Source organism: Oncorhynchus kisutch, linkage group LG28, assembly GCF_002021735.2.
Source record: "Oncorhynchus kisutch isolate 150728-3 linkage group LG28, Okis_V2, whole genome shotgun sequence".
NCBI classification, from domain to species: domain Eukaryota; kingdom Metazoa; phylum Chordata; class Actinopteri; order Salmoniformes; family Salmonidae; genus Oncorhynchus; species Oncorhynchus kisutch.
Window position 1 is genome coordinate 49,695,094 of NC_034201.2, and position 24,441 is coordinate 49,719,534.

Below are 24,441 nucleotides of genomic sequence, written 5' to 3' on the forward strand. Positions count from 1 at the left end.
AGAGAGAGAGAGAGAGAGAGAGACAGAGAGAGAGAAGAGAGAGAGAGAGAGAGAGAGAGACAGGCAGAAAGAGACACAGAGAGAGAGAGAGACAGAGAGACAGACAGAAAGAGACAGAAAGAGACAGAGAGAGAGAGAGAGAGAGACAGAGAGAGAGAGAGCTTGATCAATATTCACATATTCTTCTCATATCACATGACTGTAAATCCAGTCTGTCTATGGACAGAACACTGTGCTGAGATCAGATGTCATCCCACATACCTGCTGACCTTTATCAAAGAGAATTAAAACACTGGAACAACACAACACATGACTAAGATGTGTCTGAAATGGCACCCTACTTCAAAGTACTTCACTATAGTGAATAGGGTTCTATAGGGACCCTGGTCCAAGGTAGTTCACTATCGTGAATAGGGTTCTATAGGGGCCCTGGTCCAAAGTAGTTCACTATAGTGAATAGGGTTCTATAGGGGCCCTGGTCCAAAGTAGTTCACTATAGTGAATAGGGTTCTATAGGGGCCCTGGTCCAAAGTAGTTCACTATAGTGAATAGGGTTTTATAGGGGCCCTGGTCCAAAGTATTTCACTATAGTGAATAGGGTTCTATAGGGGCCCTGGTCCAAAGTAGTTGACTATAGTGAATAGGGTTCTATAGGGGCCCTGGTCCAAAGTAGTTCACTATAGTGAATAGGGTTCTAAACGGGCCCTGCTCCAAAGTAGTTCACTATAGTGAATAGGGTTCTATAGGGGCCCTGGTCCAAAGTAGTTCACTATAGTGCATAGGGTTCTATAGGGGCCCTGGTCCAAAGTAGTTCACTATAGTGAATAGGGTTCTATAGGGGCCCTGGTCCAATGTAGTTCAATATAGTGAATAGGGTTCTATAGGGGCCCTGGTCCAAAGTAGTTCACTGTAGTGAATAGGGTTCTAAAGGGCCCTGGTCCAAAGTAGTGAACTATAGTGAATAGGTTCTATAGGGCCCTGGTCCAAAGTAGTTCACTATAGTGAATAGGGTTCTATAGGGGCCCTGGTCCAAAGTAGTTCACTATAGTGAATAGGGTTTTATAGGGGCCCTGGTCCAAAGTATTTCACTATAGTGAATAGGGTTCTATAGGGGCCCTGGTCCAAAGTAGTTGACTATAGTGAATAGGGTTCTATAGGGGCCCTGGTCCAAAGTAGTTCACTATAGTGAATAGGGTTCTAAACGGGCCCTGGTCCAAAGTAGTTCACTATAGTGAATAGGGTTCTATAGGGGCCCTGGTCCAAAGTAGTTCACTATAGTGAATAGGGTTCTATAGGGGCCCTGGTCCAAAGTAGTTCACTATAGTGAATAGGGTTCTATAGGGGCCCTGGTCCAAAGTAGTTCACTATAGTGAATAGGGTTCTATAGGGGCCCTGGTCCCAAGTAGTTCACCATAGTGAATAGGGTTCTATAGGGGCCCTGGTCCAAAGTAGTTCACCATAGTGAATAGGGTTCTATAGGGGCCCTGGTCCAAATTATTTCACTATAGTGAATAAGGTTCTATAGGGGCCCTGGTCCAAAGTAGTTCACTATAGTGAATAGGGTTCTATAGGGGCCCATGTCCAAAGTAGTTCACTATAGTGAATAGGGTTCTATAGGGGCCCTGGTCCAAAGTATTTCACTATAGTGAATAGGGTTCTATAGGGGCCCTGGTCCAAAGTAGTTCACTATAGTGAATAAGGTTCTATAGGGGCCCTGGTCCAAAGTAGTTCACTATAGTGAATAGGGTTCTATAGGGGCCCTGGTCCAAAGTAGTTCACTATAGTGAATAGGGTTCTATAGGGGCCCTGGTCCAAAGTAGTTCACTATAGTGAATAGGGTTCTATAGGGGCCCTGGTCCAAAGTAGTTCACTATAGTGAATAGGGTTCTATAGGGTCCCTGGTCCAAAGTAGTTCCCTATAGTGAATAGGGTTCTAAAGGGGCCCTGGTCCAAAGTAGGTCACTATAGTGAATAGGGTTCTATAGGGGCCCTGGTCCAAAGTAGTTCACTATAGTGATTAGGGTTCTATAGGGGCCCTGGTCCAAAGTAGTGAACTATAGTGAATAGGGTTCTATAGGGGCCCTGGTCCAAAGTAGTGAACTATAGTGAATAGGGTTCTATAGGGGCCCTGGTCCAAAGTATTTCACTATAGTGAATAGGGTTCTATAGGGGCCCTGGTCCAATGTAGTTCAATATAGTGAATAGGGTTCTATAGGGGCCCTGGTCCAAAGTAGTTCACTGTAGTGAATAGGGTTCTAAAGGGGCCCTGGTCCAAAGTAGTTCACTATAGTGAATAGGGTTCTATAGGGGCCCTGGTCCAAAGTAGTTCACTATAGTGAATAGGGTTCTATAGGGGCCCTGGTCCAAAGTAGTTCACTATAGTGAATAGGTTTTTATAGGGGGCCCTGGTCCAAAGTATTTCACTATAGTGAATAGGGTTCTATAGGGGCCCTGGTACAAAGTAGTTGACTATAGTGAATAGGGTTCTATAGGGGCCCTGGTCCAAAGTAGTTCACTATAGTGAATAGGGTTCTAAACGGGCCCTGGTCCAAAGTAGTTCACTATAGTGAATAGGGTTCTATAGGGGCCCTGGTCCAAAGTAGTTCACTATAGTGCATAGGGTTCTATAGGGTCCCTGGTCCAAAGTAGTTCCCTATAGTGAATAGGGTTCTAAAGGGCCCTGGTCCAAAGTAGGTCACTATAGTGAATAGGGTTCTATAGGGGCCCTGGTCCAAAGTAGTTCACTATAGTGAATAGGGTTCTATAGGGGCCCTGGTCCAAAGTATTTCACTATAGTGAATAGGGTTCTATAGGGGCCCTGGTCCAAAGTAGTTCACTATAGTGAATATGGTTCTATAGGGGCCCTGGTCCAAAGTAGTTCACTATAGTGAATAGGGTTCTATAGGGGCCCTGGTCCAAAGTAGTTCACCATAGTGAATAGGGTTCTATAGGGGCCCTGGTCTAAAGTAGTTCACTATAGTGAATAGGGTTCTATAGGGGCCCTGGTCCAAAGTAGTTCACTATAGTGAATACGGTTCTATAGGGGCCCTGGTCCAAAGTAGTTCACTATAGTGAATAAGGTTCTATAGGGGCCCTGGTCCAAAGTAGTTCACTATAGTGAATAGGGTTCTATAGGGGCCCTGGTCCAAAGTAGTTCACTATAGTGAATAGGGTTCTATAGGGGCCCTGGACTAAAGGAGTTCACTATAGTGAATAGGGTTCTATAGGGGCCCTGGTTCTATATAGTTACGTACCTGGTGTCTGTATCTGTCTGTAGGGGTTACTATAGTTACATACCTGGTGTAGGTCGGGGTTACTATAGTTACATACCTGATGTCTGTAGGGGTTACTATAGTTACATACCTGGTGTCTGTAGGGTTTACTATAGTTACATACCTGGTGTCTGTAGAGGTTACTATAGTTACATACCTGGTGTATGTACCTGTCTGTAGGGGTTAATATAGTTACATACCTGGTGTCTGTAGGGGTTACTATAGTTACATACCTGGTGTCTGTAGGGGTTACTATAGTTACATACCTGGTGCTGTAGTGGTTACTATAGTTACATACCTGGTGTCTGTACCTGTCTGTAGGGGTTAATATAGTTACCTACCTGGTGTCTGTCGGGGTACTATAGTTACATACCTGATGTCTGTAGGGGTTACTATAGTTACATACCTGGTGTCTGTAGGGGTACTATAGTTACATACCTGGTTGTCTGTAGGGGTTACTATAGTTACATACCTGGTGTCTGTAGGGTGGGGTTACTATAGTTACATACCTGGTGTCTGTACCTGTCTGTAGGGTTTATTATAGTTACATACTGGTGTCTTGTAGGGGTTACTATAGTTACATACAGTACCTGGTGTCTGTAGTGGTTACTATAGTTACATACCTGGTGTCTGTAGGTGTTACTATAGTTACATACCTGGTGTCTGTAGGGGTTACTATACGTAACATACCTGGTAGTGTCTGTAGGGGTTACTATAGTTACATACCTGGTGTCTGTAGGGGTTACTATAGTTTACATACCTGGTGTCTGTAGGGGTTACTATAGTTTACATACCTGGCTGTCTGTAGGGGTTACTATAGTTACATACCTGGTGTCTGTAGGGGGTTACTATAGTTACATACCTGGTGTCTGTAGGGGTTACTATAGTTAACATACCTGGTGTCTGTTGGGGTTATTATAGTTACATACCTTGTGTCTGTAGGGTTACTATAGTTACATACCTGGTGTCGTAGGGGTTACTATAGTTAATACCTGTTGTCTGTAGGGGTTACTATAATGTTACATTACCTGGTGTCTCTACCGTCTGTAGTGGTAGGGGTTGATTACAGATGTCTTTTCTGTTTGGATCCGAAGGCGAATTGGCAGCACTCCAAGGCCTTGAAGTTTCATGATGAGCATGTAGGTCAGAGCACCTCCACACTCTGCAGTAGATGACGTGGGGGAGACCTTTACGATGGGATACCTGGAGACGACCGTCCAGAGACCGAGGGATCGTCACACACTTACCTGATGGGAGAGGTAGAGAGGGGTTCAGAGACACAGAGGAGATGGAGGAGGTAGAGAGGGGGTCAGAGACACATAGAGGAGGAAGAAGAGGTAGAGAGGTGGTCAGAGACACATAGAGGAGATGGAGGAGGTAGAGAGGGGTTCAGAGACATATAGAGGAGATGGAGGAGGTAGAGAGGGGGTCAGAGACACAGAGGAGATGGAGGAGGTAGAGAGGGGGTCAGAAATACATAGAGGAGATGGAGGAGGTAGAGAGGGGGGTCAGAGACATATAGAGGAGATGGAGGAGGTAGAGAGGGGGGGTCAGAGACACATAGAGGAGATGGAGGAGGTAGAGAGGGGTTCAGAGACATATAGAGGAGATGGAGGAGGTAGAGAGGGGGGGTCAGAGACACATAGAGGAGATGGAGGAGGTAGAGAGGGGTCAGAAATACATAGAGGATGGAGGAGGTAGAGAGGGGGGTCAGAGACACATGGAGGAGATGGAGGAGGTAGAGAGGGGGGTCAGAGCCACATAGAGGAGATGGAGGAGGTAGAGAGGGGGGTCAGAGACACATAGAGGAGATGGAGGAGGTAGAGAGGGGTTCAGAGACACATAGAGGAGATGGAGGAGGTAGAGAGGGGGTCAGAGACACAGAGGAGATGGAGGAGGTAGAGAGGGGTTCAGAGACATATAGAGGAGATGGAGGAGGTAGAGGGGGGGTCAGAGCCATATAGAGGAGATGGAGGAGGTAGAGAGGGGGTCAGAAATACATAGAGGAGATGGAGGAGGTAGAGAGGGGTCAGAGACACGTAGAGGAGATGGAGGAGGTAGAGAGGGGGGTCAGAGACACATAGAGGAGATGGAGGAGGTAGAGAGGGGGTCAGAGCCATATAGAGGAGATGGAGGAGGTAGAGAGGGGGTCAGAGACACATAGAGGAGATGGAGAGGTAGAGAGGGAGTCAGAGCCATATAGAGGAGATGGAGGAGGTAGAGAGGGGGGTCAGAGACACATAGAGGGATGGAGGAGGTAGAGAGGGGGGTCAGAGACATATAGAGGAGATGGAGGAGGTAGAGAGGGGGTCAGAGACACATAGAGGAGATGGAGGAGGTAGAGAGGGGGGTCAGAGGCATATAGAGGAGATGGAGGAGGTAGAGAGGGGGTCAGAGACACATGGAGGTAGAGAGGGGGGTCAGAGACACATAGAGGAGATGGAGGAGGTAGAGAGGGGTTCAGAGACACATAGAGGAGATGGAGGAGGTAGAGAGGGGGTCAGAGACACATAGAGGAGATGGAGGAGGTAGAGAGGGGTTCAGAGACATATAGAGGAGATGGAGGAGGTAGAGAGGGGGTCAGAGTCACATGGAGGAGTAGAGAGGGGGTCAGAAATACATAGAGGAGATGGAGGAGGTAGAGAGGGGGGTCAGAGATATATAGAGGAGATGGAGGAGGTAGAGAGGGGGTCAGAGACACATAGAGGAGATGGAGGAGGTAGAGAGGGGTTCAGAGACATATAGAGGAGATGGAGGAGGTAGAGAGGGGGGGTCAGAGACACAAAGGAGATGGAGGAGGTAGAGAGGGGTTCAGAGACATATAGAGGAGATGGAGGAGGTAGAGAAGGGGGGTCAGAGACACATAGAGGAGATGGAGGAGGTAGAGAGGGGGGTCAGAAATACATAGAGGAGATGGAGGAGGTAGAGAGGGGGTCAGAGACACATGGAGGAGATGGAGGAGGTAAGGGAGAGGGGGTCAGAGACACATAGAGGAGATGGAGGAGGTAGAGAGGGGGTCAGAGCCATAAAGAGGAGATGGAGGAGGTAGAGAGGGGGTCAGAGACACATAGAGGAGATGGAGGAGGTAGAGAGGGGGTCAGAGACACATAGAGGAGATGGAGGAGGTAGAGAGGGGGTCAGAGACACATAGAGGAGATGGAGGAGGTATAGAGGGGGGGTCAGAGACATATAGAGGAGATGGAGGAGGTAGAGAGGGGGTCAGAGACACATAGAGGAGATGGAGGAGGTAGAGAGGGGGGTCAAGATAACATAGAGGAGATGGAGGAGGTAGAGAGGGGTTCAGAGACACATAGAGGAGATGGAGGAGGTAGAGAGGGGGGTCAGAGACACATAGAGGAGATGGAGGAGGTAGAGAGGGGTTCAGAGACACATAGAGGAGATGGAGGAGGTAGAGAGGGGGGTCAGAGACACATAGAGGAGATGGAGGAGGTAGAGAGAGGGGTCAGAGACATATAGAGGAGATGGAGGAGGTAGAGAGGGGGGGTCAGAGACACAGAGGAGATGGAGGAGGTAGAGGGGGGTCAGGAGAACATAGAGGAGGAAGAAGAGGTAGAGAGGGGGGTCAGAGACACATAGAGGAGGTAGAGAGGGGTTCAGAGACACATAGAGGAGATGGAAGGTAGAGAGGGGGGTCAGAGACACATAGAGGAGATGGAGGAGGTAGAGAGGGGTTCAGAGACACATAGAGGAGATGGAGGAGGTAGAGAGGGGGGTCAGAGACACATAGAGGAGATAGGGCAGGTAGAGAGGGGGTCAGAGACATATAGAGGAGATGGAGGAGGTAGAGAGGGGGGTCAGAGACACAGAGGAGGAAGTGAGAGAGATAGAGAGGGAGGTCAGAGACACAGAGGAGGAAGTGAGAGAGGTAGAGAGGGAGGTCAGAGACACAGAGGAGGAAGTGAGAGAGATAGAGAGGGAGGTCAGAGACATATAGAGGAGATGGAGGAGGTAGAGAGGGGGGGTCAGAGACACATAGAGGAGATGGAGGAGGTAGAGAGGGGGTCAGAAATACATAGAGGAGATGGAGGAGGTAGAGAGGGGGGTCAGAGACACATGGAGGAGATGGAGGAGGTTAGAGAGGGGGTCAGAGCACATAGAGGAAAGATGGAGGAGGTAGAGAGGGGGGTCAGAAGACAAAGAGGAGATGGAGGAGGTAGAGAGGGGTTCAGAGACACATAGAGGAGATACATAGAGGAGATGGAGGAGGTAGAGAGGGGGTCAGAGACACATAGAGGAGATGGAGGAGGTAGAGAGGGGTTCAGAGACATATAGAGGAGATGGAGGAGGTAGAGGGGGGGTCAGAGCCATATAGAGGAGATGGAGGAGGTAGAGAGGGGGGTCAGAGACACAGAGGAGATGGAGGAGGTAGAGAGGGGGGTCAGAGACACATAGAGGAGATGGAGAAGGTAGAGAGGGGGTCAGAAAAACATAGAGGAGATGGAGGAGGTAGTAGAGAGGGGGTCAGAGGAACATAGAGGAGATGAGAGGTAGAGAGGGGGGTCAGAGACACATAGAGGAGATGGAGGGAGGTAGAGAGGGGGTCAGAGCCATATAGAGGAGATGGAGGAGGTAGAGAGGGGGGTCAGAGACACATAGAGGAGATGGAGGAGGTAGAGAGGGGGGTCAGAGACATATAGAGGAGATGGAGGAGGTAGAGAGTGGGTCAGAGACACAGAGGAGATGGAGGAGGTAGAGAGGGGGTCAGAGACATATAGAGGAGATGGAGGAGGTAGAGAGGGGGGTCAGAGACACATAGAGGAGATGGAGGAGGTAGAGAGGGGTTCAGAGACACAGAGGAGATGGAGGAGGTAGAGGGGGTCAGAGACACATAGAGGAGATGGAGGAGGTAGAGAGGGGTCAGAGACATATAGATGGAGATGGGGAGGTAGAGGGGGGGTCAGAGCCATATAGAGGAGATGGAGGAGGTAGAGAGGGGGGTCAGAGACACATAGAGGAGATGGAAGGAGAGTAGAGAGGGGGGGGTCAGAGACACATAGAGGAGATGGAGGAGGTAGAGAGGGGGGTCAGAAATACATAGAGGAGATGGAGGAGGTAGAGGGTCAGAGACAACGTAGAGGAGATGGAGGAGGTAGAGAGGGGTGTCAGAGACACATAGAGGAGATGGAGGAGGTGAGAGAGGGCGTGGGTCAGAGCCATATAGAGGAGATGGAGGAGGTAGGAGGGGGGTCAGAGACACATAGAGGAGATGAGGAGGTATGGTGAGAGGGGGGTCAGAGACATATAGAGGAGATGGAGGAGGTAGAGAGGGGGGTCAGAGACACATAGAGGAGATGGAGGAGGTAGAGAGGGGGTCAGAGAGCTTAGAGGGAGAGGAGTAGAGAGTGGGCGGCTAGAGATGCCTGAGAGGGGGTCAGAGCCATATACAGAGGATGAGTGGAGGAGGTAGGGAGAGGTTCAGAGACACATAAGAGGATAGGAGGAGGTAGAGAGGGGGGTCAGACACATAGAGGAGATGGAGAGAGATAGAGAAGGGTTCAGAGACATATAGAGGAGATGGAGGTAGGTAGTAGAGAGAGGTCAGAGTCACATAGAGGAGATGGAGGAGGTAGAGAGGGGGTCAGAAATACATAGGAGAATGGAGGAGGTAGAGAGAGGGGTCGAGACATATAGAGGAGATGGAGGAGGTAGAGAGGGGGTCAGAGACACATAGAGGAGATGGAGGAGGTAGAGAGGGGTTCAGAGANAAATACATAGAGGAGATGGAGGAGGTAGAGAGGGGGTCAGAGACACATAGAGGAGATGGAGGAGGTAGAGAGGGGGCAGAGACACATAGAGGAGATGGAGGAGGTAGAGAGGGGGTCAGAGACATATAGAGGAGATGGAGGAGGTAGAGAGGGGGTCAGAGACACATAGAGGAGATGGAGGAGGTAGAGAGGGGGGTCAGAGTAACATAGAGGAGATGGAGGAGGTAGAGAGGGGTTCAGAGACACATAGAGGAGATGGAGGAGGTAGAGAGGGGGGTCAGAGACACATAGAGGAGATGGAGGAGGTAGAGAGGGGTTCAGAGACACATAGAGGAGATGGAGGAGGTAGAGAGGGGGTCAGAGACACATAGAGGAGATGGAGGAGGTAGAGAGAGGGGTCAGAGACATATAGAGGAGATGGAGGAGGTAGAGAGGGGGGGTCAGAGACACAGAGGAGATGGAGGAGGTAGAGAGGGGGTCAGAGATACATAGAGGAGAAGAAGAGGTAGAGAGGGGGGTCAGAGACACATAGAGGAGGTAGAGAGGGGTTCAGAGACACATAGAGGAGATGGAGGAGGTAGAGAGGGGGGTCAGAGACACATAGAGGAGATGGAGGAGGTAGAGAGGGTTCAGAGACACATAGAGGAGATGGAGGAGGTAGAGGGGGGTCAGAGACACATAGAGGAGATAGAGCAGGTAGAGAGGGGGTCAGAGACATATAGAGGAGATGGAGGAGGTAGAGAGGGGGGTCAGAGACACAGAGGAGGAAGTGAGAGAGATAGAGAGGGAGGTCAGAGACACAGAGGAGGAAGTGAGAGAGGTAGAGAGGGAGGTCAGAGACACAGAGGAGGAAGTGAGAGAGATAGAGAGGGAGGTCAGAGACATATAGAGGAGATGGAGGAGGTAGAGAGGGGGGTCAGAGACACATAGAGGAGATGGAGGAGGTAGAGAGGGGTCAGAAATACATAGAGGAGATGAGGAGGTAGAGAGGGGGGTCAGAGACACATGGAGGAGATGGAGGAGGTAGAGAGGGGGGTCAGAGCCACATAGAGGAGATGGAGGAGGTAGAGAGGGGGGTCAGAGACACAGAGGAGATGGAGGAGGTAGAGAGGGGTTCAGAGACACATAGAGGAGATACATAGAGGAGATGGAGGAGGTAGAGAGGGGGTCAGAGACACATAGAGGAGATGGAGGAGGTAGAGAGGGGTCAGAGACATAGAGGAGATGGAGGAGGTAGAGGGGGGTCAGAGCCATATAGAGGAGATGGAGGAGGTAGAGGGGGGTCAGAGACACAGAGGAGATGGAGGAGGTAGAGAGGGGGGGTCAGAGACACATAGAGGAGATGGAGGAGGTAGAGAGGGGGTCAGAAATACATAGAGGAGATGGAGGAGGTAGAGAGGGGGTCAGAGGAACATAGAGGAGATGGAGGAGGTAGAGAGGGGGGTCAGAGACACATAGAGGAGATGGAGGAGGTAGAGAGGGGTCAGAGCCATATAGAGGAGATGGAGGAGGTAGAGAGGGGGGTCAGAGACACATAGAGGAGATGGAGGTAGAGAGGGGTCAGAGACATATAGGATGGAGGAGGTAGAGAGTGGGTCAGAGACACAGAGGAGATGGAGGAGGTAGAGAGGGGGTCAGAGACATATAGAGGAGATGGAGGAGGTAGAGAGGGGGGTCAGAGACACATAGAGGAGATGGAGGAGGTAGAGAGGGGTTCAGAGACACAGAGGAGATGGAGGAGGTAGAGAGGGGGTCAGAGACACATAGAGGAGATGGAGGAGGTAGAGAGGGGTTCAGAGACATATAGGGAGATGATGGAGGAGGTAGAGGGGGGTCAGAGCCATATAGAGAGATGGAGGAGTAGAGAGGGGGGTCAGAGACACATAGAGGAGATGGAGGAGTAGAGAGGGGGGGTCAGAGACACATAGAGGAGATGGAGGAGGTAAGAGAGGGGTCAGAAATACATAGAGGAGATGGGAGGAGGTAGAGAGGGGTCAGAGACACGTAGAGGAGATGGAGGAGGTAGAGAGGGGGGTCAGAGACACATAGAGGAGATGGAGGAGGTAGAGAGGGGGTCAGAGCCATATAGAGGAGATGGAGGAGGTAGAGAGGGGGGTCAGAGACATATAGAGGAGATGGAGGAGGTAGAGAGGGGGTCAGAGACACATAGAGGAGATGGAGGGGTAGAGAGGGGTCAGAGGCATATAGAGAGGAGATGGAGGAGGTAGAGAGGGGGTCAGAGGCACATGGAGGTAGAGAGGGGGGTCAGAGACATATGGAGGAGATGGAGGAGGTAGGGAGGGGTTCAGAGACACATAGAGGAGATGGAGGAGGTAGAGAGGGGGGTCAGAGACACATAGAGGAGATGGAGGAGGTAGAGAGGGGTTCAGAGACATATAGAGGAGATGGAGGAGGTAGAGAGGAAGTCAGAGTCACATAGAGGAGATGGAGGAGGTAGAGAGGGGGTCAGAAATACATAGAGGAGATGGAGGAGGTAGAGAGGGGGGTCAGAGACATATAGAGGAGATGGAGGAGGTAGAGAGGGGGTCAGAGACACATAGAGGAGATGGAGGAGGTAGAGAGGGGTTCAGAGACATATAGAGGAGATGGAGGAGGTAGAGAGGGGGGGTCAGAGACACATAGAGGAGATGGAGGAGGTAGAGAGGGGTTCAGAGACATATAGAGGAGATGGAGGAGGTAGAGAAGGGGGGTCAGAGACACATAGAGGAGATGGAGGAGGTAGAGAGGGGGGTCAGAAATACATAGAGGAGATGGAGGAGGTAGAGAGGGGGGTCAGAGACACATGGAGGAGATGGAGGAGGTAGAGAGGGGGGTCAGAGACACATAGAGGAGATGGAGGAGTAGAGAGGGGGTCAGGCCATATAGAGGAGATGGAGGAGGTAGAGAGGGGGTCAGAGACACATAGAGGAGATGGAGGAGGTAGAGAGGGGGTCAGAGACATATAGAGGAGATGGAGGAGGTAGAGAGGGGTCAGAGACACATAGAGGAGATGGAGGAGGTAGAGAGGGGGTCAGAGACATATAGAGGAGATGGAGGAGGTAGAGAGGGGGTCAGAGACACATAGAGGAGATGGAGGAGGTAGAGAGGGGGGTCAGAGACACATAGAGGAGATGGAGGAGGTAGAGAGGGGTTCAGAGACACATAGAGGAGATGGAGAGGTAGAGAGGGGTCAGAGACACATAGAGGAGATGGAGGAGGTAGAGAGGGGTTCAGAGACAATAGAGGAGATGGAGGAGGTAGAGAGAGGGGGTCAGAGACACAGAGGAGATGGAGGAGGTAAGAGAAGGGGTCAGAGACATATAGAGGAGATGGAGGAGTAGAGAGGGGGGTCAGAGACACAGAGGAGAGGAGGAGGTCGAGAGGGGGGGTCAGAGATACATAGAGGAGGAAGAAGAGGTAGAGAGGGGGGTCAGAGACACATAGAGGAGGTAGAGAGGGGTTCAGAGACACATAGAGGAGATGGAGGACGGTAGAGAGGGGGGTCAGAGTACACATAGGTAGGAGATGGGAGGAGGTTAGAGAGGGGTTCAGAGACACTAATCGAGGAGATGGAGGAGGTAGAGAGGGGGGTCAGACCATTCGTATTAGCAGTAGAGAGGGGGTCCAGAGACACTATGAGGAGATGGAGGCAGGTAGAGATGGGGGTCAGCGACACAGAGGAGGAAGGAAGTGGAGGAGAGGATAGAGAGGGAGGGGTCAGGAGACACAGAGGAGGAAGTAGTGAGAGAGGTGGTAGAGCGGGAGTCAGTAGACACAGAGGAGGAAGTGAGAGAGATAGAGAGGGAGGTCAGAGACATATAGAGGAGATGGAGGAGGTAGAGAGGGGGGGTCAGAGACACAGAGGAGATGGTCGGAGTTAGAGAGGGGGGTCAGAAGAAATACATAGAGGGAGATGTAGGAGGTCAGAGGTGGGGTCAGAAGACACTATGAGGAGATGGAGGAGGTCGGAAGAGGGGGGTCAGAGAGCACATAGAGGAGATGGAGGAGGTAGAAGGAGGGGGGTCAGAGACACATAGAGGAGATGGAGGAGGTAGAGAGGGGTTCAGAGACACATAGAGGAGATGGAGGAGGTAGAGAGGGGGTCAGAGACACATAGAGGAGATGGAGGAGGTAGAGAGGGGTTCAGAGACATATAGAGGAGATGGAGGAGGTAGAGGGGGGGTCAGAGCCATATAGAGGAGATGGAGGAGGTAGAGAGGGGGGTCAGAGACACATAGAGGAGATGGAAGAGGTAGAGAGGGGGGGTCAGAGACACATAGAGGAGATGGAGGAGGTAGAGAGGGGGTCAGAAATACATAGAGGAGATGGAGGAGGTAGAGAGGGGGTCAGAGACACATAGAGGAGATGGAGGAGGTAGAGAGGGGGGGTCAGAGACACATAGATGAGATGGAGGAGGTAGAGAGGGGGTCAGAGCCATATAGAGGAGATGGAGGAGGTAGAGAGGGGGGTCAGAGACACATAGAGGAGATGGAGGAGGTAGAGAGGGGGGTCAGAGACATATAGAGGAGATGGAGGAGGTAGAGAGTGGGTCAGAGACACAGAGGAGATGGAGGAGGTAGAGAGGGGGGTCAGAGACACATAGAGGAGATGGAGGAGGTAGAGAGGGGGTCAGAGACACATAGAGGAGATGGAGGAGGTAGGAGAAGGGGGTCAGAGACACATAGAGGAGATGGAGGAGGTAGAGAGGGGTTCAGAGACACATAGAGGAGATTGGAGGAGGTAGAGAGGGGGGTCAGAGACACATAGAGGAGATGGAGGAGGTAGAGAGGGGTTCAGAGACACATAGAGGAGATGGAGGAGGTAGAGAGGGGTTCAGAGACATATAGAGGAGATGGAGGAGGTAGAGGGGGGGGTCAGAGCCATATAGAGGAGATGGAGGAGGGTAGAGAGGGGGGTCAGAGACACATAGAGGAGATGGAGGAGGGTAGAGAAGGGGGGTCAGAGACACATAGAGGAGATGGAGGAGGTAGAGAGGGGGTCAGAAATACATAGAGGAGATGGAGGAGGTAGAGAGGGGGTCAGAGCCATATAGAGGAGATGGAGGAGGTAGAGAGGGGGGGTCAGAGACAATAGAGGAGATGGAGGAGGTAGTAGAGAGGGGGGTCAGAGACATATAGAGGAGATGGAGGAGGTAGAGAGGGGGGTCAGAGACACATAGAGGGAGATGGAGGAGGTAGAGAGGGGGGTCAGAGACATATAGAGGAGATGGAGGAGGTAGAGAGGGGGTCAGAGACACATAGAGGAGATGGAGGAGGTAGAGAGGGGGGTCAGAGACACAGAGGAGATGGAGGAGGTAGAGAGGGGTTCAGAGACCACAGAGGAGATGGAGGAGGTAGAGAGGGGGGTCAGAGACACATAGAGGAGATGGAGGAGGTAGAGAGGGGTTCAGAGACACATAGAGGAGATGGAGGAGGTAGAGAGGGGGGTCAGAGACACAGTCACAGCGGATATCTGCAGTGTTTCCCTGAATGACCTCCACTAACACAGTCACAGCTGATACCTGCAGTGTTTCCCTGAATGACCTCCACTAACACGGTCACAGCGGATATCTGCAGTGTTTCCCTGAATGACCTCCACTAACACGGTCACAGCTGATATCTGCAGTGTTTCCCTGAATGACCTCCACTAACACGGTCACAGCTGATATCTGCAGTGTTTCCCTGAATGACCTCCACTAACACGGTCACAGCGGATATCTGCAGTGTTTCCCTGAATGACCTCCACTAACACGGTCACAGCGGATATCTGCAGTGTTTCCCTGAATGACCTCCACTAACACGGTCACAGCTGATACCTGCAGTGTTTCCCTGAATGACCTCCACTAACACGGTCACAGCTGATACCTGCAGTGTTTCCCTGAATGACCTCCACTAACACGGTCACAGCTGATACCTGCAGTGTTTCCCTGAATGACCTCCACTAACACGGTCACAGCTGATATCTGCAGTGTTTCCCTGAATGACCTCCACTAACACGGTCACAGCTGATATCTGCAGTGTTTCCCTTGAATGACCTCCACTAACACAGTCACAGCTGATATCTGCAGTGTTTCCCTGAATGACCTCCACTAACACGGTCACAGCTGATACCTGCAGTGTTTTCCCTGAATGACCTCCACTAACACAGTCACAGCGGATATCTGCAGTGTTTCCCTGAATGACCTCCACTAACACAGTCACAGCTGATATCTGCAGTGTTTCCCTTGAATGACCTCCACTAACACAGTCACAGCTGATATCTGCAGTGTTTCCCTTGAATGACCTCCACTAACACAGTCACAGCGGATATCTGCAGTGTTTCCCTTGAATGACCTCCACTAACACGGTCACAGCTGATACCTGCAGTGTTTTCCCTGAATGACCTCCACTAACACAGTCACAGCTGATATCTGCAGTGTTTCCCTGAATGACCTCCACTAACACGGTCACAGCTGATATCTGCCAGTGTTTCCCTGAATGACCTTCACTAACACAGTCACAGCGGATATCTGCAGTGTTTCCCTGAATGACCTCCACTAACACAGTCACAGCTGATATCTGCAGTGTTTCCCTGAATGACCTCCACTAACACAGTCACAGCGGATATCTGCAGTGTTTCCCTGAATGACCTCCACTAACACAGTCACAGCTGATATCTGCAGTGTTTCCCTGAATGACCTCCACTAACACGGTCACAGCTGATATCTGCAGTGTTTCCCTGAATGACCTCCACTAACACGGTCACAGCTGATATCTGCAGTGTTTCCCTGAATGACCTCCACTAACACGGTCACAGCGGATATCTGCAGTGTTTCCCTGAATGACCTCCACTAACACGGTCACAGCGGATATCTGCAGTGTTTCCCTGAATGACCTCCACTAACACGGTCACAGCTGATACCTGCAGTGTTTCCCTGAATGACCTCCACTAACACGGTCACAGCTGATACCTGCAGTGTTTCCCTGAATGACCTCCACTAACACAGTCACAGCTGATACCTGCAGTGTTTCCCTGAATGACCTCCACTAACACGGTCACAGCTGATATCTGCAGTGTTTCCCTGAATGACCTCCACTAACACGGTCACAGCTGATATCTGCAGTGTTTCCCTTGAATGACCTCCACTAACACAGTCACAGCTGATATCTGCAGTGTTTCCCTGAATGACCTCCACTAACACGGTCACAGCTGATACCTGCAGTGTTTCCCTGAATGACCTCCACTAACACAGTCACAGCGGATATCTGCAGTGTTTCCCTGAATGACCTCCACTAACACAGTCACAGCTGATATCTGCAGTGTTTCCCTTGAATGACCTCCACTAACACAGTCACAGCTGATATCTGCAGTGTTTCCCTTGAATGACCTCCACTAACACAGTCACAGCGGATATCTGCAGTGTTTCCCTTGAATGACCTCCACTAACACGGTCACAGCTGATACCTGCAGTGTTTCCCTGAATGACCTCCACTAACACAGTCACAGCTGATATCTGCAGTGTTTCCCTGAATGACCTCCACTAACACGGTCACAGCTGATATCTGCAGTGTTTCCCTGAATGACCTTCACTAACACAGTCACAGCGGATATCTGCAGTGTTTCCCTGAATGACCTCCACTAACACAGTCACAGCTGATATCTGCAGTGTTTCCCTGAATGACCTCCACTAACACAGTCACAGCGGATATCTGCAGTGTTTCCCTGAATGACCTCCACTAACACAGTCACAGCTGATATCTGCAGTGTTTCCCTGAATGACCTCCACTAACACAGTCACAGCTGATATCTGCAGTGTTTCCCTGAATGACCTCCACTAACACAGTCACAGCTGATATCTGCAGTGTTTCCCTGAATGACCTCCACTAACACAGTCACAGCGTCATCGATTGGCTCCGATTGTGTTCCGGCTTGAACTATTTTCTCCTCACAATGATATTTAAATCCAGATCTACGAAAGGACAGAGAATAACACACACAACACCACACATACACACACATGAACACACATACACACCACACCACACATACACACACACACATACACCACACCACACACACACACACACAAACCACACCACACATACACACACATGAACACACATACACACCACACCACACACACACACACAAACCACACCACACACACCACACCACACACACACCCCACACACCACACACCACACAAACCACACACAAACCACACCACACACACACCCCACACACCACACCACACACACACACACACCACACACACACAAACCACACCACACACACACACGAACACACATACACACACACACCACACCACACCACACAAACCACGCCACACACCACACCACACACCCCACACACACACCACACCACACCCCCCACCCCACACACACCACACCACACCCCACCACACCACACACACAGTCACTCACTGGGTTTTCCGGGGCAACTGAGAGCTCTCTCCAGCTCCTCCATCGCTCCTTTCTTCTTCTTTACTTTCTTCACCAGGGAGTCCACAGCCTTCTCCGCCCACTTCTCCTCTTCATCCCCCTGTTTCCATCCCAGCAGCCTCTTCACCGCTGGACTGGTGAAGGAGAAGAGGGACGTAATGGAGGTGGACGAGTGCATAATGGATGGAGGGAATGGGATGGACGGAGGTGAGAGAGGGGGAAGAAGGGGATAGTGGGAATGGGATGGACGGAGGTGAGAGAGGGGGAAGAAGGGGATAGTGGGAATGGGATGGACGGAGGTGAGAGAGGGGGAAGAAGGGGATAGTGGGAATGGGATGGACGGAGGAGAGAGAGGGGGGAAGAAGGGGATAGAGGGAATGGGATGGACGGAGGAGAGAGAGGGGGGAAGAAGGGGATAGTGGGAATGGGATGGACGGAGGAGAGAGAGGGGAAGAAGGGGATAGAGGGAATGGGATGGACGGAGGTGAGAGGGGGGGGGAGAAGGGGATAGAGGGAATGGGATGGACGGAGGTGAGAGAGGGGAAGAAGGGGATAGAGGGAATGGGATGGACGGAGGAGAGAGAGGGGAAGAAGGGGATAGAGGGAATGGGATGGATTAACTTCCACGCAGGTAGAGGAGTGAGGGAAGTTCGGGTTCTTTGGTTCCGTTTGTGCTTCCCAAAGAGACCAGGAGTAGGGAGGAACGTCTGGAACGGAGGTGGGAATGTTGGAACGCTGCCACCATCCCAAATATCTTATTTTTCCTCTCTCTCTCTCTCTCGCTCTCGCTCTCTCTCTCTCTCTCTCTCTCTCTCTCTCTCTCTGTCTCTGTCTCTGTCTCTGTCTCTGTCTCCTGGTCTGGTCAGAATGGTATCCTCCTGTAATGAATGTTATTCCTCACACAGTCAGAAGTCCCGGTCGGGTTTCAGACATCTAGCCAGAGAAGAGAGGGACAGAGTTAGGTGCTAATTTAACACACATACAAGATTGATTTTGTTAGGAGATAATTAGGGCTGGGATACTGAATCAAGTCTATGGGGACTGTAGGGATTATATATCAAATCAGTCATCAAGTCTATGGGGACTGTAGAGATTATATATCAAATCAGCCATCAAGTCTATGGGGACTGTAGGGATTATATATCAAATCAGTCATCAAGTCTATGGGGACTGTAGAGATTATATATCAAATCAGTCATCAAGTCTATGGGGACTGTAGAGATTATATATCAAATCAGCCATCAAGTCTATGGGGACTGTAGGGATTATATATCAAATCAGTCATCAAGTCTATGGGGACTGTAGGGATTATATATCAAATCAGTCATCAAGTCTATGGGGACTGTAGGGATTATATATCAAATCAGTCATCAAGTCTAAGGGGACTGTAGGGATTATATATCAAATCAGTCATCAAGTCTAAGGGGACTGTAGGGATTAATACAGTCAATGTAATTTCAGCAGTTGGTTTACAGTAACCCAACCTATATTCCTCTTTCTTTCCCAGGACTCCCTCTCTCTCCCCCCCTCCCCCCCACTCTCCTCTCTCTCCCCCCTCACCTCTCTCTCCCCTCTCTTCCCCCCTCCCCTCTCTCCCCCCTCACCTCTCTCTCCCCTCTCTTCCCCCCTCCCCTCTCTCTCCCCCCTCCCTCCCCACTCTCCTCTCTCTCCCCCCCCCTCTCCTCACTCTCCCCCCTCCCCTCTCTCCCCCCTCCCCCTCTCTCTCCCTCCTCTCCTCTCTCCCCCCTCCCCCTCTCTCTCTCTGTCTGTTTTCGTCAGGCTGGTTCACGTCCAGCAAGGTTTTGCTACAAAACCTAATGTGCCATTCAGCTACTGCACTTCTTGATGGGAGGAGGACTCCGATATTGTCTTCTTCTCCCTCCCCCTCTATCTCATATCTCTCCCTCTCCTTTTCTCCTACATACAACAACTGAGATCTCTTTATTCCATTGTCAAACAGTCTAATGTAGCCAACACATAGTTGTCCAGTAGTTAGGTAGTTTATGTGGTCTTGTAAAAAGGAGTATTGTGGCTTCTTCCTCAGAACCCCTGGTTCCTGTCGTTCCTCCTCAGAACCCCTGGTTCCTGTTGTTCCTCCTCAGAACCCCTGGTTACTGTTGTTCCTCCTCAGAACCCCTGGTTACTGTTGTTCCTCCTCAGAACCCCTGGTTACTGTTGTTCCTCCTCAGAACCCCTGGTTACTATTGTTCCTCCTGAAAACCCCTGGTTACTGTTGATCCTCCTCAGATCCCCTGGGTCCTGTTGATCCTCCTCAGAACCCCTGGTTACTATTGTTCCTCCCCAGAACTCCTGGTTCCTGTTTTCCTCCTCAGAACCCCTGGTTACTGTCGTTCCTCCTCACCCCCTGGTTCCTGTTGTTCTTCCTCAGAACCCCTGGTTCCTGTCGTTCCTCAGAACCCCTGGTTACTGTCGTTCCTCCTCAGAACCCCTGGTTACTGTCGTTCCTCCTCAGAACCCCTGGTTACTGTCGTTCCTCCTCAGAACCCCTGGTTACTGTCGTTCCTCCTCAGAACCCCTGGTTACTGTCATTCCTCCTCAGAACCCCTGGTTACTGTCGTTCCTCCTCAGAACCCCTGGTTACTGTCGTTCCTCCTCAGAACCCCTGGTTACTGTCGTTCCTCCTCAGAACCCCTGGTTCCTGTTGTTCTTCCTCAGAACCCCTGGTTCCTGTTGTTCTTCCTCAGAACCCCTGGTTCCTGTTGTTCTTCCTCAGAACCCCTGGTTCCTGTTGTTCCTTAGAACCCCTGGTTCCTGTCGTTTTCCTCAGAATCCCTGGCTACTGTCGTTCCTCCTCAGAATCCCTGGCTACTGTCGTTCTTCCTCAGAACCCCTGGCTACTGTCGTTCTTCCTCAGAACCCCTGGCTACTGTCGTTCCTCAGAACCCCTGGTTCCTGTTGTTCCTCCTCAGAACCCCTGGTTACTGTTGTTCCTCCTCAGAACCCCTGGTTCCTGTTGTTCCTCCTCAGAAACGCTGGTTACTGTTGTTCCTCCTCAAAACCCCTGGTTCCTGTTGTTCCTCCTCAGAACCCCTGTTTACTGTCGTTCCTCAGAACCCCTGGTTACTGTCGTTCCTCAGAACCCCTGGTTACTGTTGTTCCTTCTCAGAACCCCTGGTTACTGTTGTTCCTCCTCAGAACCCCTGGTTACTGTTGTTCCTCCTCAGAACCCCTGGTTCCTGTTGTTCCTCCTCAGAACCCCTGGTTCCTGTTGTTCCTCCTCAGAACCCCTGGTTCCTGTTGTTCCTCCTCAGAACCCCTGGTTCCTGTTGTTCCTCCTGAGAACCCCTGGTTCCTGATGTTCTTCCTCAGAACCCCTGGTTCCTGTTGTTCCTCCTCAGAACCCCTGGTTCCTGTTGTTCCTCCTCAGAACCCGAGGTTCCTGTTCTTCCTCGTCAAAACCCCTGGTTACTGTTGTTCCTTCTCAGAACCTCTGGTTCCTGTTGTTCCTCCCCAGAACCCCTGGTTCCTGTTGTTCCTCCTCAGAACCCCTGGTTCCTGTTGTTCCTCCTCAGAGCCCCTGGTTCCTGTTGTTCCTCGTCAAAACTCCTGGTTACTGATGTTCCTTCTCAGAATCCCTGGTTCCTGTTGTTCCTCCGAATCCCTGGTTCCTGTTGGTCCTCCTGAAAACCCCTGGTTCCTGTTGTTCTTCCTCAGAACCCCTGGTTCTTGTTGTTCTTCCTTAGAACCCCTGGTTCATGTTGTTCCTCCTCAGAACCCCTGGTGACTATTGTTCCTCCTCAAAACCCCTGGTTCATGTTGTTCCTCCTCAGAACCCCTGGTTACTATTGTTCCTCCTGAAAACCCCTGGTTACTGTTGATCCTCCTCAGATCCCCTGGGTCCTGTTGATCCTCCTCAGAACCCCTGGTTACTATTGTTCCTCCCCAGAACTCCTGGTTCCTGTTTTCCTCCTCAGAACCCCTGGTTCCTGTTGTTCCTCCTCAGAACCCCTGGTTCCTGTTGTTCCTCCTCAGAACCTCTGGTTACTGTTGTTCCTCAGTACCCCTGGTTACTGTTGTTCCTCCTCAGAACCCCTGGTTACTGTTGTTCCTCCTCAGAACCCCTGGTTACTATTGTTCCTCCTCAGATCCCCTGGGTCCTGTTGTTCCTCCTCAGAACCCCTGGTTCCTGTTGTTCCTCCTCAGAACCCCTGGTTCCTGTTGTTCCTCCTCAGAACCCCTGGTTACTGTTGTTCCTCCTCAGAACCCCTGGGTCCTGTTGTTCCTCCTCAGAACCCCTGGTTACTATTGTTCCTCCTCAGAACCCCTGGTTCCTGTTGTTCCTCCTCAGAACCCCTGGTTACTGTTGTTCCTCCTCAGAACCCCTGGTTACTGTTGTTCCTCCTCAGAACCCCTGGTTACTATTGTTCCTCCTCAGAACCCCTGGTTACTATTGTTCCTCCTCAGAACCCCTGGTTACTATTGTTCCTCCTCAGAACCCCTGGTTACTGTTGTTCCTCCTCAGAACCCCTGGTTACTGTTGTTCCTCCTCAGAACCCCTGGTTACTGTTGTTCCTCCTCAGAACCCCTGGTTACTGTTGTTCCTCCTCAGAACCCCTGGTTACTGTTGTTCCTCCTCAGAACCCCTGGTTACTGTTGTTCCTCCTCAGATCCCCTGGGTCCTGTTGTTCCTCCTCAGAACCCCTGGTTACTGTTGTTCCTCCTCAGAACCCCTGGGTCCTGTTGTTCCTCCTCAGAACCCCTGGTTCCTGTTGTTCCTCAGAACACCGGGTTCCTGTTGTTCCTCCTCAGAACACCTGGTTCCTGTTGTTCCTCCTCAGATCCCCTGGGTCCTGTTGTTCCTCCTCAGAACCCCTGGTTCCTGTTGTTCCTCCTCAGAACCCCTGGTTACTATTGTTCCTCCTCAGATCCCCTGAGTCCTGTTGTTCCTCCTCAGAACCCCTGGTTCCTGTTGTTCCTCCTCAGATCCCCTGGGTCCTGTTGTTCCTCCTCAGAACCCCTGGTTACTATTGTTCCTCCTCAGAACCCCTGGGTCCTGTTGTTCCTCCTCAGAACCCCTGGTTCCTGTTGTTCCTCCTCAGAACCCCTGGTTACTGTTGTTCCTCAGTACCCCTGGTTACTGTTGTTCCTCCTCAGAACCCCTGGTTACTGTTGTTCCTCCTCAGATCCCCTGGTTCCTGTTGTTCCTCCTCAGAACCCCTGGTTCCTATTGTTCCTCCTCAGAACCCCTGGTTCCTGTTGTTCCTCCTCAGAACCCCTGGTTACTGTTGTTCCTCCTCAGAACCCCTGGTTACTGTTGTTCCTCCTCAGAACCCCTGGTTCCTATTGTTCCTCCTCAGAACCCCTGGTTCCTGTTGTTCCTCCTCAGAACCCCTGGTTACTGTTGTTCCTCCTCAGAACCCCTGGGTCCTGTTGTTCCTCCTCAGAACCCCTGGGTCCTGTTGTTCCTCCTCAGAACCCCTGGTTACTGTTGTTCCTCAGATCCCCTGGGTCCTGTTGTTCCTCCTCAGAACCCCTGGTTACTGTTGTTCCTCCTCAGAACCCCTGGTTACTGTTGTTCCTCCTCAGAACCCCTGGTTCCTGTTGTTCCTCCTCAGAACCCCTGGTTCCTGTTGTTCCTCCTCAGAACCCCTGGTTCCTGTTGTTCCTCCTCAGATCCCCTGGGTCCTGTTGTTCCTCCTCAGAACCCCTGGTTACTGTTGTTCCTCCTCAGAACCCCTGGTTACTGTTGTTCCTCCTCAGAACCCCTGGTTACTGTTGTTCCTCCTCAGAACCCCTGGTTACTGTTGTTCCTCAGAACCCCTGGGTCCTGTTGTTCCTCCTCAGAACCCCTGGTTACTATTGTTCCTCCTCAGAACCCCTGGTTACTGTTCCTCCTCAGAACCCCTGGTTACTATTGTTCCTCCTCAGAACCCCTGGTTACTGTTGTTCCTCCTCAGTACCCCTGGTTTCTGTTGTTCCTCCTCAGAACCCCTGGTTACTGTTGTTCCTCCTCAGTACCCCTGGTTACTGTTGTTCCTCCTCAGTACCCCTGGTTACTGTTGTTCCTCCTCAGAACCCCTGGTTACTGTTGTTCCTCCTCAGAACCCCTGGTTACTGTTGTTCCTCAGAACCCCTGGGTCCTGTTGTTCCTCCTCAGAACCCCTGGTTACTATTGTTCCTCCTCAGAACCCCTGGTTACTGTTCCTCCTCAGAACCCCTGGTTACTATTGTTCCTCCTCAGAACCCCTGGTTACTGTTGTTCCTCCTCAGAACCCCTGGTTACTATTGTTCCTCCTCAGCACCCCTGGTTACTATTGTTCCTCCTCAGAACCCCTGGTTACTATTGTTCCTCCTCAGAACCCCTGGTTACTGTTGTTCCTCCTCAGAACCCCTGGTTACTGTTGTTCCTCCTCAGTACCCCTGGTTTCTGTTGTTCCTCCTCAGAACCCTGGTTACTGTTGTTCCTCCTCAGAACCCCTGGTTACTGTTGTTCCTCCTCAGAACCCCTGGTTACTGTTGTTCCTCCTCAGAACCCCTGGTTACTGTTGTTCCTCCTCAGAACCCCTGGTTCCTGTTGTTCCTCCTCAGAACCCCTGGTTCCTGTTGTTCCTCCTCAGAACCCCTGGTTCCTGTTGTTCCTCCTCAGATCCCCTGGGTCCTGTTGTTCCTCCTCATAACCCCTGGTTCCTGTTGTTCCTCCTCAGAACCCCTGGGTCCTGTTGTTCCTCCTCAGAACCCCTGGTTACTGTTGTTCCTCCTCAGATCCCCTGGTTACTGTTGCTCCTCAGAACCCCTGGTTCCTGTTGTTCCTCCTCAGAACCCCTGGTTACTGTTGCTCCTCAGAACCCCTGGTTCCTGTTGTTCCTCCTCAGAACTCCTGGTTACTGTTGTTCCTCCTCAGATCCCCTGGTTACTGTTCCTCCTCAGAACCCCTGGTTCCTGTTGTTCCTCCTCAGAACCCCTGGGTCCTGTTGTTCCTCCTCAGAACCCCTGGTTCCTGTTGTTCCTCAGAACCCCTGGTTACTATTGTTCCTCCTCAGA

General features: G+C 51.2%; 1 protein-coding gene across 1 annotated transcript in view; it reads right to left on the bottom strand.

Moving 5' to 3' along the window:
• LOC109881528 (mothers against decapentaplegic homolog 9-like) overlaps positions 1–17,744 on the bottom strand; it is a 41,780-nt gene extending 24,036 nt beyond the window's left edge. The window contains 2 exon segments of the mRNA XM_031808324.1: positions 4,460–4,519; positions 17,422–17,744. Of these exon segments, the coding sequence (XP_031664184.1) occupies positions 4,460–4,519; positions 17,422–17,617 (256 nt within the window). The 5' untranslated portion in view covers positions 17,618–17,744.
• Between the last annotated feature and the right edge of the window lie 6,697 nt (positions 17,745–24,441).